Source organism: Nomascus leucogenys, chromosome 5 (genome assembly GCF_006542625.1).
Source record: "Nomascus leucogenys isolate Asia chromosome 5, Asia_NLE_v1, whole genome shotgun sequence".
Classification (NCBI taxonomy): domain Eukaryota; kingdom Metazoa; phylum Chordata; class Mammalia; order Primates; family Hylobatidae; genus Nomascus; species Nomascus leucogenys.
The window spans coordinates 41,362,417-41,384,767 of NC_044385.1; the positions used below are offsets into that span (position 1 = coordinate 41,362,417).

Here is a 22,351-nt window from a genome sequence, read left to right on the forward strand (position 1 = left end):
TTTGTTTGTTTGTTTTGTTTTGTTTTTTTCCATATCTGAGCTGTGATAGAAGTGGCTTTTTGATGAGTGTCAGTGTTGTAGAAGCACTATATTTATAATTTTTTTTCCTGCAAATATAACTGGTTCTTACCAGGATAGAGGACAGAAACCTGGTGCAGCATAGATGCAAAAATACTATAAATGGCCAGTCAGCCATCAATGTCTATAGCTTTCTTTCCTGTTGAGACAGGCTGGTTGTTTGTCCATTCCCAGAACATGCTTCTCACACTGAGACTTTGATCTTGCTGCTCTCGCCTGGAAGTCCATTTCCCACATTACTCTCCCATAAGAACCCTTTTCATTCTTCAAGGACCACATCAAAGGTCATCTCTCCTGAGAAAACTATCCTTCCTGTCAATCAGAATTAATCCTCCATTCCTGTTTGCCCACCTCTATTAAAGTAGAATCTATTGACCTAAAAATTATTTTAAGATGTGGTGTCAAGTAGGGATGAATTTTCATTTTTTCCCATCAAGAGAACTTATTGTTCTCTTGGGGAATTACTGTTCCACTGTTTTAATATAGACCTCCTTTACCCACTGATTTGCAGTCCAACTCTGCTATATCTCAGGTTACAAGGGGGAATTTGTTTCTAAGCTTTCTCTTTGTTCCATTTGATCAGCTTGTCTATCCCAGTACAAATGCTGCACTGACGGAATTATTAAAGCCTAGTAATCAATCTTGTTTCCTGACAGAGCACTTTCTTTTATATGTTTCTTCTTCTTAGACATGTCTTAACTGTTTATATCATTTTTTTCCATATCCATTTAGAATCAGATTATTAAATTCCACAAAGGTTTCTTTTGGGATTTTGGTTGGAATTTTGTTGAATCTATAGATTAACTTAGAAAGAAGTTATATCTTTTGGATGTTGAGACTTTTAAGCCATTAATATGATTTTTTAATTTATTAAATTCTTTTATTTCTTTTAATTAATTTTTATAATTTTCTTTTTCTTTTTTTTTTTTTTTTTTTGTGAGACAGAGTCTCGCTCGGTTGCCAGGCCAGAGTGCAGTGGCGCGATCTTGGCTCACTGCAACCTCTACCTCCTGGGTTCAAGGGATTCTCCTGCCTCAGCCTCCCAAGTTGCTGGGATTACAGGCATGTGCCACCATGCCCAGCTAATTTCTGTATTTTTAGTAGAGACAAGGTTTCACCATGTTGGCCAGGATGGTCTCGATCTCTTAACCTTGTGATCCACCCGCCTCGGCCTCCCAAAGTGCTTGGATTACAGGCATGAGCTGCTGTGCCTGGCCTATAATTTTCTTTAAAAAGATACTGAAATCTTGAGTTATTCCTAGGTATTTTATTTTGCTATTTAACGATATCTGTTTAAATTGTGTTTTCTGTTTGTTTCTGGCTTGTAGACATAAAATTGACTTTTATATATTTATTTGACATCTTGTAACATTATTCTTTTAAAACATACAATAATCTAGTGGAGAATACTGGGAAAACCATACTGGTGAAACAAAAAAATAAAAATATAAACCTACCACCTAAAGATAAACTTATTAAACATTTCATATAGAACCTTTTAGTGTCTTTGTGTGTCTGCTCCATATATATATATGATATTTTTAATAAGAATATGAATCTCAAATTCTTATTCTATGTAGATTTTTATTTTTGGATTTTCTGTACATATAATAAATAATAAACTCTTTGGAATAAGGTAGTTTTGTTTTTCCCTTTCCAATCTTTCTTTTTCTCGTTTTATTGTATCTGCTAAGACCTCCAGTACTGTGTTTAATAGAAGTAATGATAGCTAACATTCTTGTCATTTTTCTTCCTGATATTTAAGGAAAAGCTTTTAATATTTCACTGTTGAATATGATGTACTGTAGGTATTTGTAGATAATCTGTCATGTAACTGTCTGATGGGTTCATCCTACCCACTACCCAAATGCAGTCGATTTATCAAGACAGGGGAATTGCAGTAGAGAAAGAGTTTAATGCATACAGAGCTGACTAAATGGGAGACCGGAGTTTTATTATTACTCGAATCAGCCTCCCTGAAAATTTGGAGGCTAGGGTCTTCTTTCAAAGATAGTTTTGGGGGTAGAGAACGGGGAATGCTGATTAGTTTGGTTGGTGTTGAAATCATAGGGAGTCTAAAACTGTCCTCTTGAGCTGAGTCAGTTCCTTGGGGGAGGTGAGGCAGAAGACCAGATAAGCCAGTTTACCAGTCTGCGTACGTCGGCTGATCCATAGAATGCAGAGTCTGGAAAATACCTTAAACACTAATCTTAGTTTTCATAATAGTAACATTATCCATGGAAGCAACTGAGGAGGTTAGGAATCGTGTGGCTTCTGACTGACTGCATGACTCCTAAACCATAATTTCTAATCTTGTGGCTAATTTGTTGGTTTTGCAAAGATGGTCTGGTCCTTAGGCAAGTAGGGGGTTTGTTTTGGAAAAGAGCTGTTACCATCTTTGTTCCAAAGTTTAACTATAAACTAAATTCCTCCTATGGTCGGCTTGGCCTATGCACAGGGATGAACAAGGCCAAGATATTGGAGGTTAAAGGCAAGATGGAGTTGGTTAGGTCAGGTCTCTTTCACTGCCATAGTTTTCTCACTGTTACAATTTTTGCAAAGGTGGCTTCAATCAGGTTAAGGAAATACTCTCTTTCATTCCTACTTTGCTATGATTTTTACCATGAATGGCACTGGCATTGAATTTAATCAGATATATTACTAATCTCCAGTGAAAGAAGTATGTGCATCTATAAATTTTTTCTCCTTGAATCCTTTAATGTAGTAAATTGTATTAATAGATTTCAGAATGTTGAACCAATCTTGAATTACTGGAATGCAATTTATTTGTTTTTGTTTTATTTTTCCCCATTGCTGATATTTATTTTAGGATTTTTCCATCCATGGTCATGAGTGAGATTTGCCTGGAAATTTTCATTTATATACTATCCTATCTGGCTTTGGTTATGGTAAACTACTAAAATGATCAGTAGGAGCATGTGTTCTTTTAAGTTCTCTGAGAGTTTGTATAAAAAAAGAAATTATTGGCTGGGTGCGGTGGCTCATGCCTGCAATCCTAGCACTTTGGGAGGCCAAGGCGGGTGAATCACAAGGTCAGGAGTTCAAGACCAGCCTGACCAACATGGTGAAACACCGTCTCTACTAAAAATACAAAAATAAGCTGGGCATGGTGGCATGCACCTGTAATCTCAGCTACTCGGGAGGCCGAGGCAGGAGAATCACTTGAACCCGGGAGGTGGAGGTTGCAGTGAGCCAAGATGGCGCCACTGCACTCCAGCCTGGATGACAGAGCGAGACTCTGTCTCAAAAAAAAAAAAAAGAAGAAGAAAAAAGAAAGAAAACATTATCAATTCCTTCAATCTTTAGTCAAGCTACCCTACGAAGCCATTGTGGGCCTGTGTTTTCTATGTGGGAAAAATTTTAAATACTGATTTAGTTCTTTAATAGTTATTGAATCGTTCGGATTTTCTATTTCTTCTAGAGTCATTTTTGGTCATTGACTCTTCTAGGAATATTGATATCACCTAAGTTTTTTACATTTGTTGGCATAAAGTTGTTTGTGTATTCTTTTTTTTTTTTTTTTTTTTTTTTTGAGACAGTCTTGCTCTGTCACCTAGGCTGGAGTGAAGTGGCATGGCGTCAGCTCACTGCAACCTCCGCCTCCCAGATTCAAGTGATTCTCATGCCTCAGCCTCCTGAATAGCAGGGATTACAGGCATGTGCCACCATGCCTGGCTAAATTTTTGTATATTTTTTAGTAGAGACAGGTCTTACCATGTTGCCCAGGCTGGTCTTGAACTCTTGAGCTCAGGCAATCTGCCCACCTCCGCCTCTCAAAGTGCTAGGATTACAGGCCTGAGCCACCGTGCCCAGCCATTTCTCTTAACTTTAATCATCTCTGCTCCATTCATAGTAGTTCTTTTTCATTCTGAAATAGGTAATTATGGCCAGGCCTGGTGGCTCACTCCTGTAATTCCAGAACTTTAGGAGGCCTAAGTAGGAGGATTGCTTTAGCCCAGAAGTTCCAAGACCAGCCTGGGCAACCTGGGAAGACCCTGTCTCTACAAAATATAAAATATTAGCTGGGTGTGGTGGTGTGCACCTGTAGTCCCAGCTACTTGGGAGGCTGAGGTGGGAGGATCACTTGAGCCAGGGAAGGCCACAGTGAGCCATGGTCACACCATTGCACTCCAGCCTAGGGGACAGGGCAAAACCCTGTCTCAAAAAAATTTTTAAAAAGTAAAAAATAAAATAAAACAAATAATAATGAAAAATAAAATAAATTGTAAAAAATAAAATTGGTAATTATTTGCTATATCTTTTTCTTGATTAATCTTGAAAGTAATTTTCCGTTTAATTTTTTTTCTGAAGAATTACCTTTTGAAATGTGTTTGTCTTATCTGTTATATGTTTTTTCTGCTTAATTAATTTTGTTCTCATCTTTATATTGCCTTGCTTCCTTGTTTGGATTCATTCCCCTTTTTCACCCCTTAATAATCTTTAGTTAAATACAGAGATTATTAATGTTCTACTTTCTTTCTTGTCTAAAATAATCATTTAAGGTTATAATATTTTTCTTTCTTTTTCTTTTTTTTTTTGGAGACACAGCCTTAACTCTGTTGCCCAGGATGGAGTGCAGTGGGGCAGTCATGGCTCACTGCACCCTCACTGCCAGTAGTCCTCCCATCTGAGCCTCCCAAGTAGCTGAGACCCCTGACACGCACCACCACGCCCAGCTAATTTTTTGTATTTTTTTTAGAGATGAGTTTTTGCCAAATTGTGCAGGGTGATCTCAAACTTCTGGGCTAAAGCAATCTGCCTACCTCAGCCTCCCAAAATGCTGGGGTTACAGGTTTGAGCCACTGCCTCTAGTGTAAGTTTTGCTAAGTTCCTGTTTACTACATTCTAAGATTTTAAGTTGAATTTCTGTTTTTTGGTGCTGAGGGTTTTTTGTTTGTTGTTTTTGTTTTTGTTTTAGGCTCCAGTATGATTTCTTTTTGACCCAAAAGGTATTTAGAAATATATTTTGAAGTTTCCACATGAATATTTTTTAAAATCGTTTTGTTCTTATTTTCTAATTTAGCTATAATCAGAGATTGTTGTGTATGTAATATTAATTCTTTGACATCGGTTGAGACATGTTTTTAATGGCCTAGTACATAGTTATTATGAATGTTATATTTGTGATGAAAAAGGATAGCTATTATTTAGTTATTGAGTACAGGTTTTTATAAAAAGTTTATAGATCGAACTATTTGAGTTATTCCAATTTCTTATACTTACTGATTTTTTTTGTTAGCATAACTGAATGATTACCCCTTTTGATACTAAAATTAGTCTGTTTTTGTGTATTTTTAGTTTTTATTTCACATGTTTTCAAGTTGATTTATTAAGTACATCCAAGTTTAAAATTTTTATATCATCCTTGGGGAATTGGCCCTTTTATTAATATGTGGCAGTGTTTAGTAATACCTTAAACATCTATTTCACCCACTGATATGGTTTGGCTGTCTCCCCACCCAAATCTCACCTTGAATTCTCACGTGTTGTGGGAGGGACCTGGAGGGAGATAATTGAATCATGGGGGCGGGTCTTTCCTGTGCTACTCTCGTGATAGTGTGATCTGGTGGTTTTAAAACCAGGAGTTTCCCTGCACAAGCTCTCTCTCTTTGCCTGCCACCATCCACATAAGACGTGACTTGCTCCTCCTTGCTTTCCGCCATTATTATGAGGCCTCTCCTGCCTCATGGAAATGTAAGTCCATTAAACCTCTTTTTCTTCCCAGTCTCGGGTATGTCTTTATTAGCAGCATGAAAATGGACTAATATACCCACTATCACTGGAACCATGTTGACTTTCTTTTTATATTTGCCTGGCATGTGGGGTTGGAATTTGTTAAGCCACACACATAAAATGAAGTCAGGTCTTTAACTTCAGTGAATCTAGACTTGTATGGAATTCTTTTTTTTTTTTTTGAGACAGAGTCTTGCTCTGTTGCCCAGGCTGGAGTGCAGTGGAGTGATCTCTGCTCGTGCAACCTCCACCTCCCGTGTTCAAGTGATTCTCCTGCTGCAGCATCCTGAGTAGCTGGGATTACAGGAGTGCCCAGCATGCCCAGCTAATTTTTGTATTTTTAGTAGAGATGCGGTTTTACCATGTTGGCCAGGCTGGTCTTGAACTCCTGACCTCAGGTGATCCACCCGCCTCAGCCTCCCAAAGTGCTGGGATTACAGGCATGAACCACCGCACCCAGCCTCTTGTATGGAATTCTTAAGGTGCACCTTTTTCCTCTTTTTCTCTTCCACCTCAAGCTAAGACTAAGACCAGGAAATATATCTTCTGTGATCAATATTTTGGTTTGTTTATTTTTTTAAACCTTTATCTACTACAGATTTCACCCCATTAGGAAAAAAAGGCATAACTGAATTGAATCCATGGGACAACTTTAATTACAGACATATACATGGGGGCCAATCAAGACACTGACTGCTTGAGGATTTAAGGAAAGAGTTTTTGCAAAAAGATGAGGAAAAGTGTCATTAGGTTGTTCACCAAATTAAAGGATTGTCTGTTTAACCTGATTGGCCACTGTCTTTGAGTTCAGATTTTAATCACAAAGATTACATTCAGATTAGCAGTAGCACGTGTTATATGATCAGGCTGTTGTGGGTTTTTTAGGGGGACACCTATTAATAAGCATAGGTAATATATAAGATTCTAGAAGACGGTGGTTATTGCTTGCAGAGGTGTTTCTTTTTCCCTACAGATTGCAGATAATTAGTTGCAGAATTCTTTGTCAATCTCTTAGAGGTACAAGCCTCTATTTTCAGGGATAGGAATTTGGGAGGGTGATATTTTTTGTCTAACTTCCCACCTTGCTTGGCCTCAAGGGGGCACTTGGGACTCATTAAATCCTTATCTCTCATTAGATAAAAATGTGTAGATACTGGATGATTATATTTATAAAAAAGTCTAGAAAATACAATCCGTAGTGAGAGAAAACAGATCAGTGATTCCTTGGGAATGGGGTGTCAGGGGAAAAGGTGGGAGGGAGGGATTTAAAAAAGACATGAACAGATTTTTAGGGATGATTGTTATGTTCACTATCTTGATTGTGGTGAGGGATTCAAATTGTATCCTTTAAATGTGTGCAGTTTTGTACATGTCAATTATACCTCAATATATTGAATTAAAGCTGACAAAAAAATTCCTACTGTCTTGCAGCTTGCATTTCTAGTGGGGCAAGGCAAACAGGATAGAATCAGTAACTGCTACTTTATTTTTATTTTTTTATTTTTTTCAAAATGGAGTCTCCCTCTGTCACCCAGGTTGGAGTGCAGTAGTGCAATCTCAGCACACTGCAACCTCCACCCCCCAGGTTCAAGCAAATCTCCTGCCTCAGACTCCTGAATAGCTGGGACTACAGGTGCACGCCACCACACCTGGCTAATTTTTTTATTTTTTTTAGTAAAAATGGGGTTTCACCATGTTGGCCAGGCTGGTCTTGAACTCCTGACATCAGGTGATCTGCCTGCCTCAGCCTCCCAAAGGCTGGAATTATAGATGTGAGCCACCATGCCTGGCTAGTAACTGCTACTTTAAAGTAATTTGGGGACAAGACATGGAAACCCACAAAATGTGACATCTGGAAGGGACTGGAATTTAAGCTCCATGAGGGCAGGGACCTCATCTGTTGCATTATTACCCTACCTCTATTGCCCAGAACACTGCCTGGCGTCATATATATTTCTTGAATGAATAAAGAATCCTAAAATCAAAAGAGATCTCTGGCTTTAGGTTTCCAAGGATTGGCAGATGCCCTCCAGGCAAATGTCACCTTCCAGTGCTCCACTGGACCTCCTGATTTGGGATTTTTAATTGTTTCTGACTTCAGTCACATGTCACAAAAGCACTGTTTAAACTTTAATGTGTCATTTTTATGTGGTTAAGAAGGGTTCTTCAGAATATCTAATCTACCCTATTGCTGGAATTTTCTCAATTCATATGTTGATGCAAAGATGTGAACATTCATCAAGTGTTTATTGGTTACCTATAGTGAACCAGTTACTGTGCAACAATCTGGGGATATAACATCAAAAAGGAAACATATAAGGTAACACTCTGTGGGGACACAGACAATGAACACCACGTAGGTGAACGAACTGGTTACTACTCCAGCCACATCTGGGAATAAGATAATGTAATCAATTCAGGAAAATTCCACATAAGATCCCAGGAAAGAAAAAAGTAAATGTGTGATTCTTACCAGCTTTGGACTGCTCCATTAAACCAATTGAATTTCAATACATGGCAAGGGTATTTGCATTCAGTAAAAACCCCAGTAGGAGACCAGTAATACCAAAAGTCAACTGAGTTATTTGTCACAAAGAAAAACACCTAGCCACTGCATTAATGTGGTAACAGGAGAAATCAGATCAGAATCTACATCTTCATTACAGATGGTCTTTTAGTGGTTGCAGAATGCTCTTTTTACTGTATTACTTTTCTCTGAAATTGCATCTTAGATGCCAAGCATTTTACTACATTCTGGAATGACAAGGCGCCTTCACCATAAGAGGCATTCAGATCATCGTGCCACATGTAGTGAAATAAAGAGAATGTAATTAGTATGAAAATAAAAATGTGCCCAGCATGCTTTGGGAGCGTACTCTTTTGAAGGTTACGAGGCCAGGTGACTAATCTATCTCTTTAAAAATTATTATCACTAGAAGAAGTTTTTTTGTGTATCTTATTTTCTTCTTAATATAAAAGCAAGACATGTTCTCTAGAATCACTGACAATACAAATCACCTGAAACTCATTTCTAACAGAGGTCTAGGTTTGGTTTGAGATCATTCACTTTAAAAAAAGAGAGTGACTAGCCGGGCGTGGTGGCTCACGCCTGTAATCCCAGCACTTTGGGAGGCCGAGGTGGGTGGATCACCTGAGGCCAGGAGTTTGAGACCAGGCTGAGCAACATGGTGAAACCCTGTCTCTACTAAAAATACAAAAAAATTAGCCGGGTGTGGTGGTGCATGCCTATAATCCCAGCTACTTGGGAGGCTGAGGAAGGAGACTCGCTTGAACCCAGGAGGCGGAGGTTGTATTGAGCTGAGATCTCGCCATTGCACTCGAGCCTGGACGACAAGACTGAAACTCCATCTCAAAAAAAAAAAAAGAAAGAGAGTGACTAAAAAACAAACAAACAAACAAACAAACCAAAAACTAATGAGCAGATCTTGAATGAGTCTCTAGTTTTGTTCTAGTTTGCCTCTGTTCACTGTTTTTGGACCTGTTTTGCATTACGTAGAGTGAAAGAATAGGCAATCAGGATTCATAGAAATACTGGCCAGGCACAGTAGTTCACACCTGTAATCCTAGCACTTTGGGAGGCCGAGAGGCAGGAGGATCATTTGACAGGAGTTCAAGACCAGCCTGACCAACATGGTGAAACCCCCGTCTCTTCCAAAAATATAAAAATTAGCCAGGTGTGGTGGTACAAGCTTGTAATCCCAGCTACTTAGGAGGCTGAGGCAGGAGAATTGCTTGAACCCAGGAGACGGAGGTTGCAGTGAGCTGAGATGGCACCACTGCACTCCAGCCTGGGTGACAGAGTGAGACTCTGTCTCAAAAACAAAAAAAGAAATGCTAGTATTAACTGTAGGTTCCTAAAAACTCTTGGCTGTTTTCTAAGGTTTTCTTCAGTGTTATTTCACATATTCTCTTTCTTCAAGAGGTTATGAACTTTGATTATGTAAATTTGATTTCTTATATAAAAATGATTCTGAGTTTGTGGTTTTTGTGAAAAAGAGATTCTTAAAATTATTATTAAAAGGCTTGTACAGTTAAAGTACTATAACTTTAGTCAACTATTTTCTGGAAACTCTGGGAATATTACATTTAAATGATGCTCATTTCTATAAACCAATCAGAAAGAGATTCTTTATTTTGAGAGATTTACATCTAATTTATTTATTAATAATTTAATTTATTAATATGCTCTGAAGGTAGGAAAATATTTCACACTCAAAATGAAAGGTAAGGACTTTTCTTTCTCCAGTGCAGATACACAATGTGTTCAGCTTCTGTCCTGCAGCTATAGCCATATGTCAAATGTAGACACAGGAATGCAAAACCCTACTGGTTTTATGTCAAAGAGCTGTTCTTTCCAGTAGGACCCAAGACACATTCTTGTACAAAAAGACAGGAAACAAAAAGTCTAAAAAATGCATTCTCTGTTGTTTCTCAATCAATCAAGAATAGATCTTTATAGAACCAGCATATTATAGATTCTTATCCCAACAAATAACTCTAAATGGTCAGACCATAAAACCAAACTTCATTTATTCCTACTATCAGTGAGGAATTACAAGTACATATCAGAACCAAACTTGGTCTCATATCAGAAACAAAATCATAGAACTGGAAATAAAAATCAGAGAAACTGTCAAAAAAGCAAAGTTTGTTGCCACTTGGAATTAACTGTGGGTGCCAAAAAATCATGTAAATGGGCTTAAACAGCTCATGAATTGCATCTCTGAGGCATCACAATTTAATTGGTTCTGGTAGGTGAGTCTGCTTGAGCATCTCTGTGGGACCTCCAAAACCGTTCAAAGTATAATTTAAGAAAAAAATAAAAACATGACTGAAAATTATGCAAAATGTGCAGGTGCCAGGTATTTATTTAACCCATTAATGAGGGAACTAATAAGATGGTAAGCCTGGTTCAGAGAGAATTGAAGAGAGTGAAGTGCTATTGAAGAGAGTGCTAAGAGAAAGAATGCTTAAGATTCCAATTTAGATACAAAACTGGTTAATGTCTTACAGGGCAATAAACTGTAACCTTTGAAGTGATCTTTTCTACAGGACTAAAATCATTTGCATCTCTACCAGACAAAATTAATATGCAATGACATTGAACAAGAATTATTTGCATCTCTGACATTTTTCTAAGGTTAATAATGTGTCAGGGAACCCAAACAGCATGAGTGACAACCAGTTGTTTAGTCATTCAGCAAATAGTTCAGGGAGGCCTACTGTGTTCCCAGGACTCTTCTCAGAGTTGAGGATACCAGAGTCTGTTTTGTGCTCTACCCTTGTGAAGGTTATAATCACCTGGTCTAGTTGTACATCCCTTGCTCCAGCTGCCTTTGCCACACCTGGGGAGAGCCTGGCCCTGTACACACCCTTCTCTCACGTGCAGTATCTGGCAATCCACATTCACACTATAAGGAGACCAGGACATGCTTATTCTATATTCTTTTTCAAGAATATCAGTAGAAGCTAAATAAATAAATCAATGGTACAGTTTAGCCTTAGATATAAGAAATTCCATTAAAGAGAATTCATCTCTTAATATTATTTTAAAACCTGGTTGTCTTTGTTCTGAGTATTGTCTTTGATATAGAATATCCTGGTTCTGAGGAAAAGGTTTACTGAAAAGAGTTCATTTGCCATTACCCTTCATTTCACTCAGTTTTAAGTTTTTTTTAACTTAAAAGAATTAAAGAGACAAAGTGATCACATTTCTGTATTCTCCTATTGCCTAAGAGGCATTTTGTATTTGGCATCTTCCGCCATCACTCTTGCATTTTATAGATTTTTGGATTTTCTACAAGTGTATATAGTTTCTGCTTTGGTTCAACATTATCTTAAGTAAATACAGATGTGTGCTTCCCTTTATGACTCTCAGATAGTGTTTTCTATTTTGGAGGAATTTATTACAAGCCTGCTTTCTGTAATGGACCACTCATTGGCTACTTACTGAAGTGTATCCTGCCATTAGTGGTTTTGTCATATAAAGCATAATTGAATATACTTTACTGAAATCCTGTAGCATAATCCAGTTATTTTGTTTTTTGTGGAGTGCTTGGGTATATCGGCTCCTATTCTTTTTAGCAGCTTGAGTCTCATCGTTGAGTTTGGCATGTTTTATTTTTTCCAGCGTTCAAGAAAATGTCTTCATTCTGTGAAGGTAATTTGATCATAGAGTTTAGTTCTACTTTAATTGTGTGTATGAACCAAATATTGATTTGGTATGTGAATTGAATGAATATTTATGCAGATACAATTATTCATCATGAAGATATCTCTTTTTGAAACTGTTAAAATGTGTTGACCATCTGTAAATTATAGATGAATTCATTTTCAATTAGAAAAATCTTGGTATGTCACGTGTCTTTTAAAGAATAAAATCTGTAACTTCTACAATTGAAGAAAGTTAAAATCTTCAATTGTAGAATTAATACGATGGATAGTTTTTACTTTTACATTTATTTTAGATATGTCTTTCATTTGAATTTTCTGATTAATAACAAAATTAAGCTTCCACAATGTATAGAAGATACAAATAACTGACTTTCTCACTAGAGAAAGGAATGCATTCTTTTAGGTAGGTCAGCAGTCTTAAAAGCTTGCTTTTAAATTCCTGTTTTTCTGCATTAGTGTGTTTATATCACAGAGTCACTTTTATATTATAACATAAGCATAAAATAATACATTGTGTTTGTTTTACAATCGTCATGATACGAATGAAGTTGGGTACGGTCTAAATATTTCCAGACTATCTTTTTATGCTTTTTGTCATTGAAGGAAGAGCATTGTACAAAAAGCATTTAACCCTTCTCTCAAATTTTGCATCTTCAGAGGCAAGGAACTGCCCCACCGCCAATGAAACTTCCTCCTCCTTATAAAGCTGTGACTGATGACAGTGATGAAAATGAAGAAGAAGATGCCTTTACCGACCGTGAGTGCCTTTTCACTATTTAGGGTAGATGCAGAACTTATTAAATTATGTTTTAACGACTGTTGTAAATTATCAAATATATGGCTGTGAGTTCTTCAAAAATCTGCTTGAACGTGTGCTAAAAAATCAAATCTATACCTTTGAAGCTTTTGTGGCATCATTTCTTAAGCTTTTCCCTTGGACACTGAGAAAGGGAATATTGAAGGAAGCTATGTTGTATGCTATTTTTCCTATATTCCCTTCTAATCTTATTGTTTGGTTGTGAATACAAAAATGTCCCTTGTCTTTGAAATTAGAATTTGACCCATAATTATCTGGGTTGGATGTAGATTTCAGTTGTTGATTACTTGCCTTACTCAAAGTAATGTTGCTAATGCAGAATTACGGAAGGCCCACCAACTTGTCTTTTGTCCTTTAAAATTCATTTCATGATATTCTTTTGCATTAGGTGAATCAAATATCCATTCATACATATATTTAACTGTGGCTTTACTTAAAATAATTTGCATTTCTTTTATGTGTGTGTAGTGTATACTATTGCAAATGTATATCGAATTTCTTTTGGAGGTGATGAAATGTTCTAAGATTAGGTAGTGGTGATGGTTATACAGTTTGTGAATATACTAAAATCACTGACTTATACATTGTAAATGGTGAATTTTATGGTATGTGAAACATATGTTTACTTAACAGAATGTTTTCCCTTCTACAATATAGAAAAAGAATTCAATATCAAAACTGAGTCAAAATTCTTACTCTAGTTTTCCTAAAGTGTTCCTAAAGGAACTCTAGCAGTTCCTAAAGTGTGACCTTAAATATGCCCTCTTCTATAAAAAGGGTACAATAATGATACCTACTTCATAGGGTTGTAATGAGGATTAAAATAAAGCAATAATGCCTTTAGCCTGCCACATAGTGAGTCTTTGATAAGTATTATAGCTCCTATTGTGGTTATAATAATTATTATTTATATTTTTCTTAATATAATAACAAATACATAAATAGAAATAAATATAAAATAAATGTAACTTTATAATAATTAAGTTGATGTTATAAAAACTTGAATTGTACTTTGCAATTTTATGAAGCCCTTTCTCGTGTCAGTTTCTTCATACTTTCTTCAATAAATCTTTGTTGAATGCCATCTGCTTTTTAGTAACAGTGTTAAGTGAGTCTGCTATGAAATGAATAACACATCGTTCCTTTTGTCTTGATTGAGCCACCACCCTGGAAGGGATAATGCAAAGGCATGGGAACAAAGTGTGATAAGTGTACTGTGGGCTTTAGTTCTCAGCCTCTTTTTGGAGAGCTACACATGGTATATAAAGTTGATATGTATGTGCACATGTGTAATATATTTCCTTGTTCTGATATAGATATCAGGGCAGCTGCCACAGAATGGAGCTGAGTTATTGATTACTCCATACATTCTGGTTCCCTAGAAGGCCAGTATTTGCCCAGTTATTAGGAAACCTGGTTGAGATGTGCACCTAAGATTATGTTCTAATCCTAGTTCTATTACTTGCTAGTTGTGAGTTTTTGGACAAGTTATTTAACTTCTTCATGATTCACACTTGCTTATCTATGTAGTAGTGAGCGAATGTCTTATAACCTGCCTCATAGTATTGTTGTGACAATTAGAGGAGAAAAAGCTTTTGAAGAGCTTAGTACAGGCAGTGTGATACCTAGTAAATGCTCTGGTTTACCATGTGCCAGGCATTGTTTTAAAGCTTTTATGTGTATTATTAACTCAGTCAACATACTAACTTTGTGAGGTTCTAATTATACAAATAAAAGCTCAGAGAAATTAAAGAATGTGTCCAAAGTTAGACAGCTAACAAATAGTAGAAATGGGATTCAAATCCATGTACTCTTACTCCAGAGCCTATAAGATCATCGACACTTGCTGTTACTTAAAACTCATGATTGCAGAAATAGGTACAGCTGGGCACAGTGGCTCACGCCTGTAATTCCAGCACTTTGGAAGGCCGAGGCAGATGGCTTACCTGAGGTCAGGAGTTCAAGACTAGCCTGACCAACATGGTGAAACCCCGTCTCTTAAAAAAAAAAAAAAAAAAGAAGTAGGTACAGAGTGATTTGGGGTTCTCTTTTAAATATCACTTTTATGCCTAAAATAGGCAGACTCAGCAGTGTCCTCCCCAAAGTTACAAGCTCATATGCACAGGCGCATATACACGACAGCAGTGGGGTCAGGAAGGACACTAATTTACCTTAAATGCAGAAAAAGACTTCTAATACTGAGCCATTCTTGAGCTATAATATTATACATTTCAGAGATTCTCCAGCAAACCTATTTTGGCTGTGTATATTACTTTTCTCTTCATTTTGCTTCCTAATTTTTTTCCTTCCCAGTGTACAGTCCCCATTTTATACCCCATTAAATTTACTGTCAACCTCCTCCAGAAGAGTTTGAACTGTATGGAGGTATTTGTTAGATAATTCACATTTGAAATGCACGTGAACCTGAAGCCTCTGGCCTTCCTGTGTTTCCTTTTGAAATAGATCCTATGGGTTTTTCTTTGTTCCTTGACTCATATTAAATGAACACTCTGCTCATTTGTCTAAACTAAAAGTATTTCGGGTTGCCATTTTATCAGATTCTTGTCCGAAGACTAAGCCTTTGTTTTTGCAGTGATGAAAGTATGGCTACATAACTTTCCCAAGGACCATGATTCTAAAGCGAATGGCTGCAACGTAAGCCCTAGGCCTACAGGGAAGTGCTGATTTTATTAGAGAGATCCAGGGATGAGATACACATGGTTTTTGGGGGTTTTTTGAGATGGGGCCTTGCTCTGTCATCCAGATTGGAGTACAGTAGCGCAATCATGGCTCACTGAAGCCTCAGTTACCCAAGTAGCTGGTACCACAAGTGTGTGCCACCAGGCCTGGCTAATTTTTTTTTTTTTTTTTTTTTTGAGATGGAGTTTTGCTCTTATTGCCCAGGCTGGCGTGCAGTGGCACGATCTCAGCTCACTGCATCCTCTGCCTCCCGGGTTCAAGCGATTCTCCTGCCTCAGCCTCCGGAGTAGCTAGGATTATAGGAATGCGCCACCACTAATTTTGTATTTTTAGTAGAGACAAGGTTTCTTCTCCATGTTGGTCAGGCTGGTCTCAAACTGCCTACTTCAGGTGATCCGCCTGCCTCAACCTCCCAAAGTGCTGGGATTACGGGCGTGAGCCACCACGCCCAGCCTAATTTTTTTTATTTTTTTGTAGAGATGGAATCTTGCTATTTTGCCCAGTCTGGTCTCAAACTCCTGGGCTCAAACTATCCTTCCCAAAGTGCTGGGATTATAGGCATGAGCCATCACACACTAGTCTAAAGCATGTTAAGAGCTGGCTTTGCTAGTTGCTTAATTATAAAGTTTATTCAGATAAGAAGTGTTTATTGAGTGGATGTTATGCGTTTGGGAGACACTGTTCTAGGTGTTGAGAATATAGCAGGGGACATGGCTGTTCCTCTCATTAGCTTAGATTCTAGTGGGGAGAAAGATTATAAACAATCAGATAGTTTAAGTAGTGATAAGGATTATGAATAAAATAAAATAATAAAATTTAAAAATTATGTTAAAAATAAATTTTAAAACAAAAATAATAAAAACAAAACATGGTAGCATGAGAATAAGTGCACTGGAGGAGACAAAGAATGCTTAAGAAAGGCCCAAATAGGCTGAGTGCAGTGGCTCACGCCTGTGATCCCAGCACTTTGGGAGGCTAAGGCGGGTGGATCACTTGAGTCCAGGAGTTCAAGACCAGCCTGGGCAACATGGCAAAACCCATCCCTACAAAAATTACAAAAAATTAACTGGGTGTGATGGTGAGCATCTATAGTCCCACCCACTTGGAAGGCTGAGGTGAGAGGATAGCTTGAGCCTGTGAAGTGGAAGTTTCAGTGAGCCAAAATCATGCCACTGCACTCCAGGCTGAATGACAGCATGAGACTCTGTCTCAAAAATGAAATCTAAATGAAGAAGGAACCACACTGCAAAGATCTGGCTCATATAGTCATCATATAGATGAGGGCTTTTTTGAGATGTGACCCACAGTAAAATACACTTTACTTAACCAATATAGATGCACACACACACACAGGAACATGTATGTATAATTGAAACAAAAGTTTCATGAAATATTACTTACCTTTATAATGTGTGAATTTTATTCTTTTTTATTTTATTCTATTTCATGTTTTTAAATGTTGGTTGCAACTCAGTATATTTTATGACTAACAAACAAGTCGCAACCTGCATTATGAAAAACACTAATTTAAATCCATGGCTTTCAAACTTCAGTGTGCCTCAGAAGATTCCAGAAAGCTTGTTAGAACAGTAATTGATAGTTGTGGTCATTCCCTGCCTGCCCCCCGCAACACACACACACAGCCCCGGCCATTTCTGATTCCTTAAGCCTGGACCTGATCATTTGCATTTGGAACCAGTTTCCAGGTGATGCTGGTATTATACTTCCGATCCAGAGACTACACTCTGAAAACCAAAACCACTGATCGAAATGGTCTTTAAAGTCATGGGAGCTCATAAGTTTACTCAGGAATAGTGTGTAGACAGCAACAAGAAGCAAACCCAGCACCTGCTCCATGAGCCAGCAAGGAGCACTCTAGCATAAGAACACTTCCAGGAGATTAGGGGATTATGTTGTTTATGAGAGAAAGGTGTTTCAAGAAGGCTGTCACTGACCTTCAGTGGTCAAGGGTGGAATGCTGCTAAGAAGTTGAGGAGGCTGTAGACATGAAAATAACCATTGAATTTAACAACAAGAAATTGATGAGGAAGAAGAGAAAGAGGACACTTGATAAAATAACTGTAGTATGCGGGACGCAGGGGCTCACCCCTGTAATCCCAGCACTTTGGGAGGCCGAGGTGGGCAGATCACTTGAGGTCAGAAGCTCGAGACCAGGCTGGCCAACATGGTGAAACCTGGTCTCTTCTAAAAATACAAAAATTAGCTGGGTGTGGTGTTGCACGCCTGTAGTCCCAACTAGTGGGGAGGCTGAGGCACAAGAATCGCTTGAACCTGGAGGCAGAGGTTGCAGTGAGCCAAGATCGTGCCACTGCACTCCAGCCTGGGCAACAGAGGGAGGCTCTGTCCGCCCCCCCAAAAAAATAATAAGCATAGTAATTATTGTTCAGATTATTATGAAACTTAAATGTAACAACCAATATAGAGAATGTGGTATGTAATGGGCATTTATATTTTAGATCACTTATCTTTCATAGTTGCACATATTTTATTACATTCTGGTGTCTAATTATCATAAGAAGTCTTATAATTGAACTCTGGTTCAATTAATGAAATTAATTGAGAATTATGAAAAAATTAAGAAACAATGTACTGCATCAATGCCTAGCTCTTGGCAAAACTACCATTATCAAAGGTTGCAGGATTTGTCAAAGGTATGTATTGATGGTGCAGGAACTTTTGATTGACTTTGTGGAAATGGCCTTTCATACCTGGAATTAAATCGTTTTGTCAAGAATTCAAGATTGGCCGGGCGCGATGGCTCACGCCTGTAATCCCAGCACTTTGGGAGGCTGAGGCAGGCGAATCACAAGGTCAGGAGTGCAAGACCAGCCTGGCCAACATGGTGAAACCCCGTCTCTACTAAAAATACAAAAAATTAGCTGGGCATAGTGGCGGGCTCCTGTAATCCCAGCTACTTGGGAGGCTGAGGCAGAAGAATCGCTTGGACTCGAGAGGCAGAGGTTGCAGTGAGCCGAGATCGTGCCACTGCACTCCACCCAGGCGACAGAGTGAGACTCCATCTCAAAAAAAAAAAAAAAAAAAGGAAAAAAAGAATTCAAGATCACTGAGAGCATAAAGAGATCACTCAGTTGACTGTTATGTGGTGATTTGAAAGTCTTTGTTTCTAACTTTAATCCTTCTTTGATCTTGTGACCCACATTTTTAGTAGGCTCTTGGGAAGATGCCATGTCTTTTTCCCACTAGCACTTTCAATTTTCTAACCAAAATAAAATGTTATGTCTTCTCCAAGGCTGACCTTTTACCTTCTAGTCTCAGTTTTGGCTCAAGCCATTACCAGCACTCCCATCTCCCAACCCTAGAATGAAACTTCTCTTCTGTTTGTTATGTCTCTTCCTGGCAATGGATCAACAAACATACATGAATCTTCATTCCCAGTCTCTTTCGCATTTGTAGTTGTTCCTTTACATTTTTTTTTTTTTTTGAGACAGGGTCTTGCTCTGTCGCCCAGGCCGGAGTGCAGTGGTGCAATCTCGGCTCACCGCAACCTCTGCCTCCCAGGTTCAAGCAATTCTCCTGCCTCAGCCTCCGGAGTAGCTGGGATTATAGGCACATGCCACTGCGCCCGGCTAATTTTTGTATTTTGTTGTTGTTGTTGTTGAGATGGAGTTTCACTCTTGTTGCCCAGGCTAGAGTGCAGTGGCATGATCTCGGCTCACCGCAACCTCCGCCTCCCGGGTTCAAGCGATTCTCCTGCCTCAGCCTCCCAAGTAGCTGGGATTACAGGCATGCGCCACCATGCCCGGCTAATTTTGTATTTTTAGTAGAGATGGGGTTTCATCATGTTGGCCAGGCTGGTCTCAAACTCCCGACCTCAGGTCATCCGTCTGCTTTGGCCTCCCAGAGTGCTGGGATTACAGGTGTGAGCCACCACGCCCAGCCCTTTACATTTTTATCACCACAGTTTTAGTAATTGCATGGTAATAATCACAGTCTCTTGAGTACCCGCTATGTGCCATACATTCTCCCCAACTCTTTGAATGCATTCTCACTGGATATACAGAAGAGCCTTTGAAGAAGGTATTATACCTTCTGTTGATTTCAGCTTAGTGTCACCTCCTTTGGAAAAGCTTGCCTGACTCCTTAGTTCAGTATAGATTCCTGCATTTTTCCTTTATAGCAGTTAACAAAATATCATTTTAATGTACTTACTAGATTAATATCTGTCTTCCCCACTTAACACTCTAAGTTCCATGAGGCTAATGACCCTCTCTGTTTTGGCCTGGGATGTTATACAAACCCAGTATTTGGCCAAATTAATGGTAGAGGGTATGTGCCTCGGATAGTCAACAGTGGGGATGTGATGAAAATGCAGGTTTGCTCGTGGTGCTTTGGAGATACTCTTTCTGCTGAACCGCACCATCCACCTAGTTTCGGAGCCTTCTGTGCAGAACAGCTTGACTTCTCTTTCCCCACATGCCATTTCCCACCTTATCTAAAAGCTTCAGTCTCCTGAGAGAGAAGCGTCTATCCCCAGAAAGCCCTGCTTTGATCACTTTGATCCCAGAGGTTAAATGCTTTTACAACAGCCAGGTCTTTCTAACCTGCAAGCATTCATTCTTTCAGCGACATTTTTCAACTATGGGGAGCAGAAGATTTTGGAATGACTTTTTGTAACATGTAAGAGAGTAGTCATAAAGAAACAATGAGAACCACATTATAGACATCTCTGTCTGTGCAGATAAGGTCCTAGAAACTCAGTCTAATTGACTTGTTTGCTGCCACTGGCTTTTAAGAACCCCACACTGTAGGAATCCTAAAGCCCTTCCTTTATACTTTAATTTCAGAAAAGCACGCTTTCTTAGGTATTTTGTTTTTCTACCTTAATTTTGTTTTTCCCAGAAAAGACCTGGTCTTCATATATCATAATAGAATGCTTGGTATAAAGAGTATATTTGGATTATGAAGCATAATTATAAAATTAACCTGTGTGGCCAGGCATAGTGGCTCATTCCTCTAATCCCAGAACTTTGGGAGGCCGAGGCGAGTGGGTTGCTTGAACCCAGGAGTTCCAGACTGGCCTGGCCAACATAGTAAGACCCTGTCTACAAAAAATAAAAGAATTAACTGGGTGTATTGGTGCATGCCTGTGATCCTAGCTACTCAGGAGGCTGGGGCAGGAGGATCAGTTGAACCTGGGAGGTCAAGGCTACAGTGAGCCATGATTGTGCCACTATACTCCAGCCTGGGCAACAGAGTGAGACCCTGTCTGAAAAAAAAAAAAAAATTAACCTGTGTACTGCCGGATGCAAATAAAAACTTAGATTACCAATTCCTTGCATCTTCATGTTTTACTTTAATTTTTATTGTTTTATTTCAATTATTTTAAGGATACTAGCTAAGTCCTTGTGAAATGTGGTTTATTATCAATTCTGTTAGAGTCACAACATTTTTAAGCTTAGAAGAGATAACTTTAAAAAAAAACTTTATTGAGATATAATTCACATGCCATATAATTCACCTTCTTAAAATGTATAATTCAGTGGCTATCAGTATATTCAGAATTGTTCAACTGTCACCACTATTAATTTTAGAACATTTAGGACATTTTCATCACACTTCCCTCCAAATCCCTACTCATTAGCAGTCACTCCACTTCATATTTATTTAAAATTCATTTCATGTGTAAAATATATATACACGTATATTTTAATTTTTTAAAAAGTAATTCTCATGTGTTCCCATGGAATGGAGTAGGAAACCTATCCCAAACCTCTCCCCTTCTTGCAAAAAATATTCTCTATTCAAGTTTAGGAGAAAACAGAATACTTGCTAGCCCCACTGTCCTCAAGAATCTAGCAGTGCATTAAGCTCACCTCCTCGCCTCTTCCAAGACAAAAAAAAAAAAAGCCAGAAAAGAAGAGAACAAATTAAATTATTATTTACAGATGGTCATATAATTGTCAGTCTCAAAAATTCAAAACCTACAAAGTATTTTGGCTATAATAATTAAGGCTGTATATGAATTGTACTTCTTTTTTTCGAGACAGGGTCTCGCTCTGTCGCCCAGGCTGGAGTATAGTGGCGCGATCTCGGCTCACTATAACCTCCGCCTCCAGGGTTCAAGCGATTCTCGTGCCTCAGCCACCCAAGTAGCTGGGATTACAGGCACACACCACCACACCCAGCTAATTTTTGTATTTTTAGTAGAGATGGGGTTTCACCATGTTGACCAGGCTGGTCTCAAACTCCTGAGCTCAAGTGATCTGCCCACCTCAGCCTCCTTTCAAAGTGATGGGATTACAGGTAGTGTGAGACCCCACACCTGGCCGAATGATACATCTTTTTAAATCTTCTTATCAGTATTATCTACTTAGGAAATGTGATATAAATTTCCTAATAGCAATAACTGCAAAAAATGGGAAATATCCAGGAACAATGCAATTCGGAACATAAAAGTCATGGCAATGACTCATAGCTTCGAGTCATTTATTCAGTGCCACTGCAATGAAAGCTATAAACCCACTCCCCAGAAAAATGTATGCAAATACACAGAAACACTGTCACCCATGTGCATGGGTGCACACATACACATATACACACAACCTTTTATGTAACATTTTTTCAGCTTTGTGGGAGTCTTGAAGCCCATTTAAGAATTCAACGACCACTGGATAACAATCCCCATAGTTTCTCTCTTTTTTCGTTTTGAGACAGTTTCGTTCTGTTGCCCAGGCTAGAGTGCAGTGGCATGATCTCGGCTCACTGCAACCTTGGCCTCCTGAGCTCAAGCAATCCTCCCGCCTCAGCCTCCTGAGTAGCTGGGAC

General features: G+C 38.5%; 1 protein-coding gene across 1 annotated transcript in view; it reads left to right on the forward strand.

The window, feature by feature from the left end:
- PATJ (PATJ crumbs cell polarity complex component) overlaps window positions 1-22,351 on the forward strand; it is a 416,491-nt gene that overhangs the window by 173,899 nt on the left and 220,241 nt on the right. Inside the window, exon 27 of the mRNA XM_030812925.1 lies at window positions 12,685-12,784. Coding sequence (XP_030668785.1) covers window positions 12,685-12,784 — 100 coding nt within the window. The remainder of the gene's footprint in view (window positions 1-12,684; window positions 12,785-22,351) is intronic.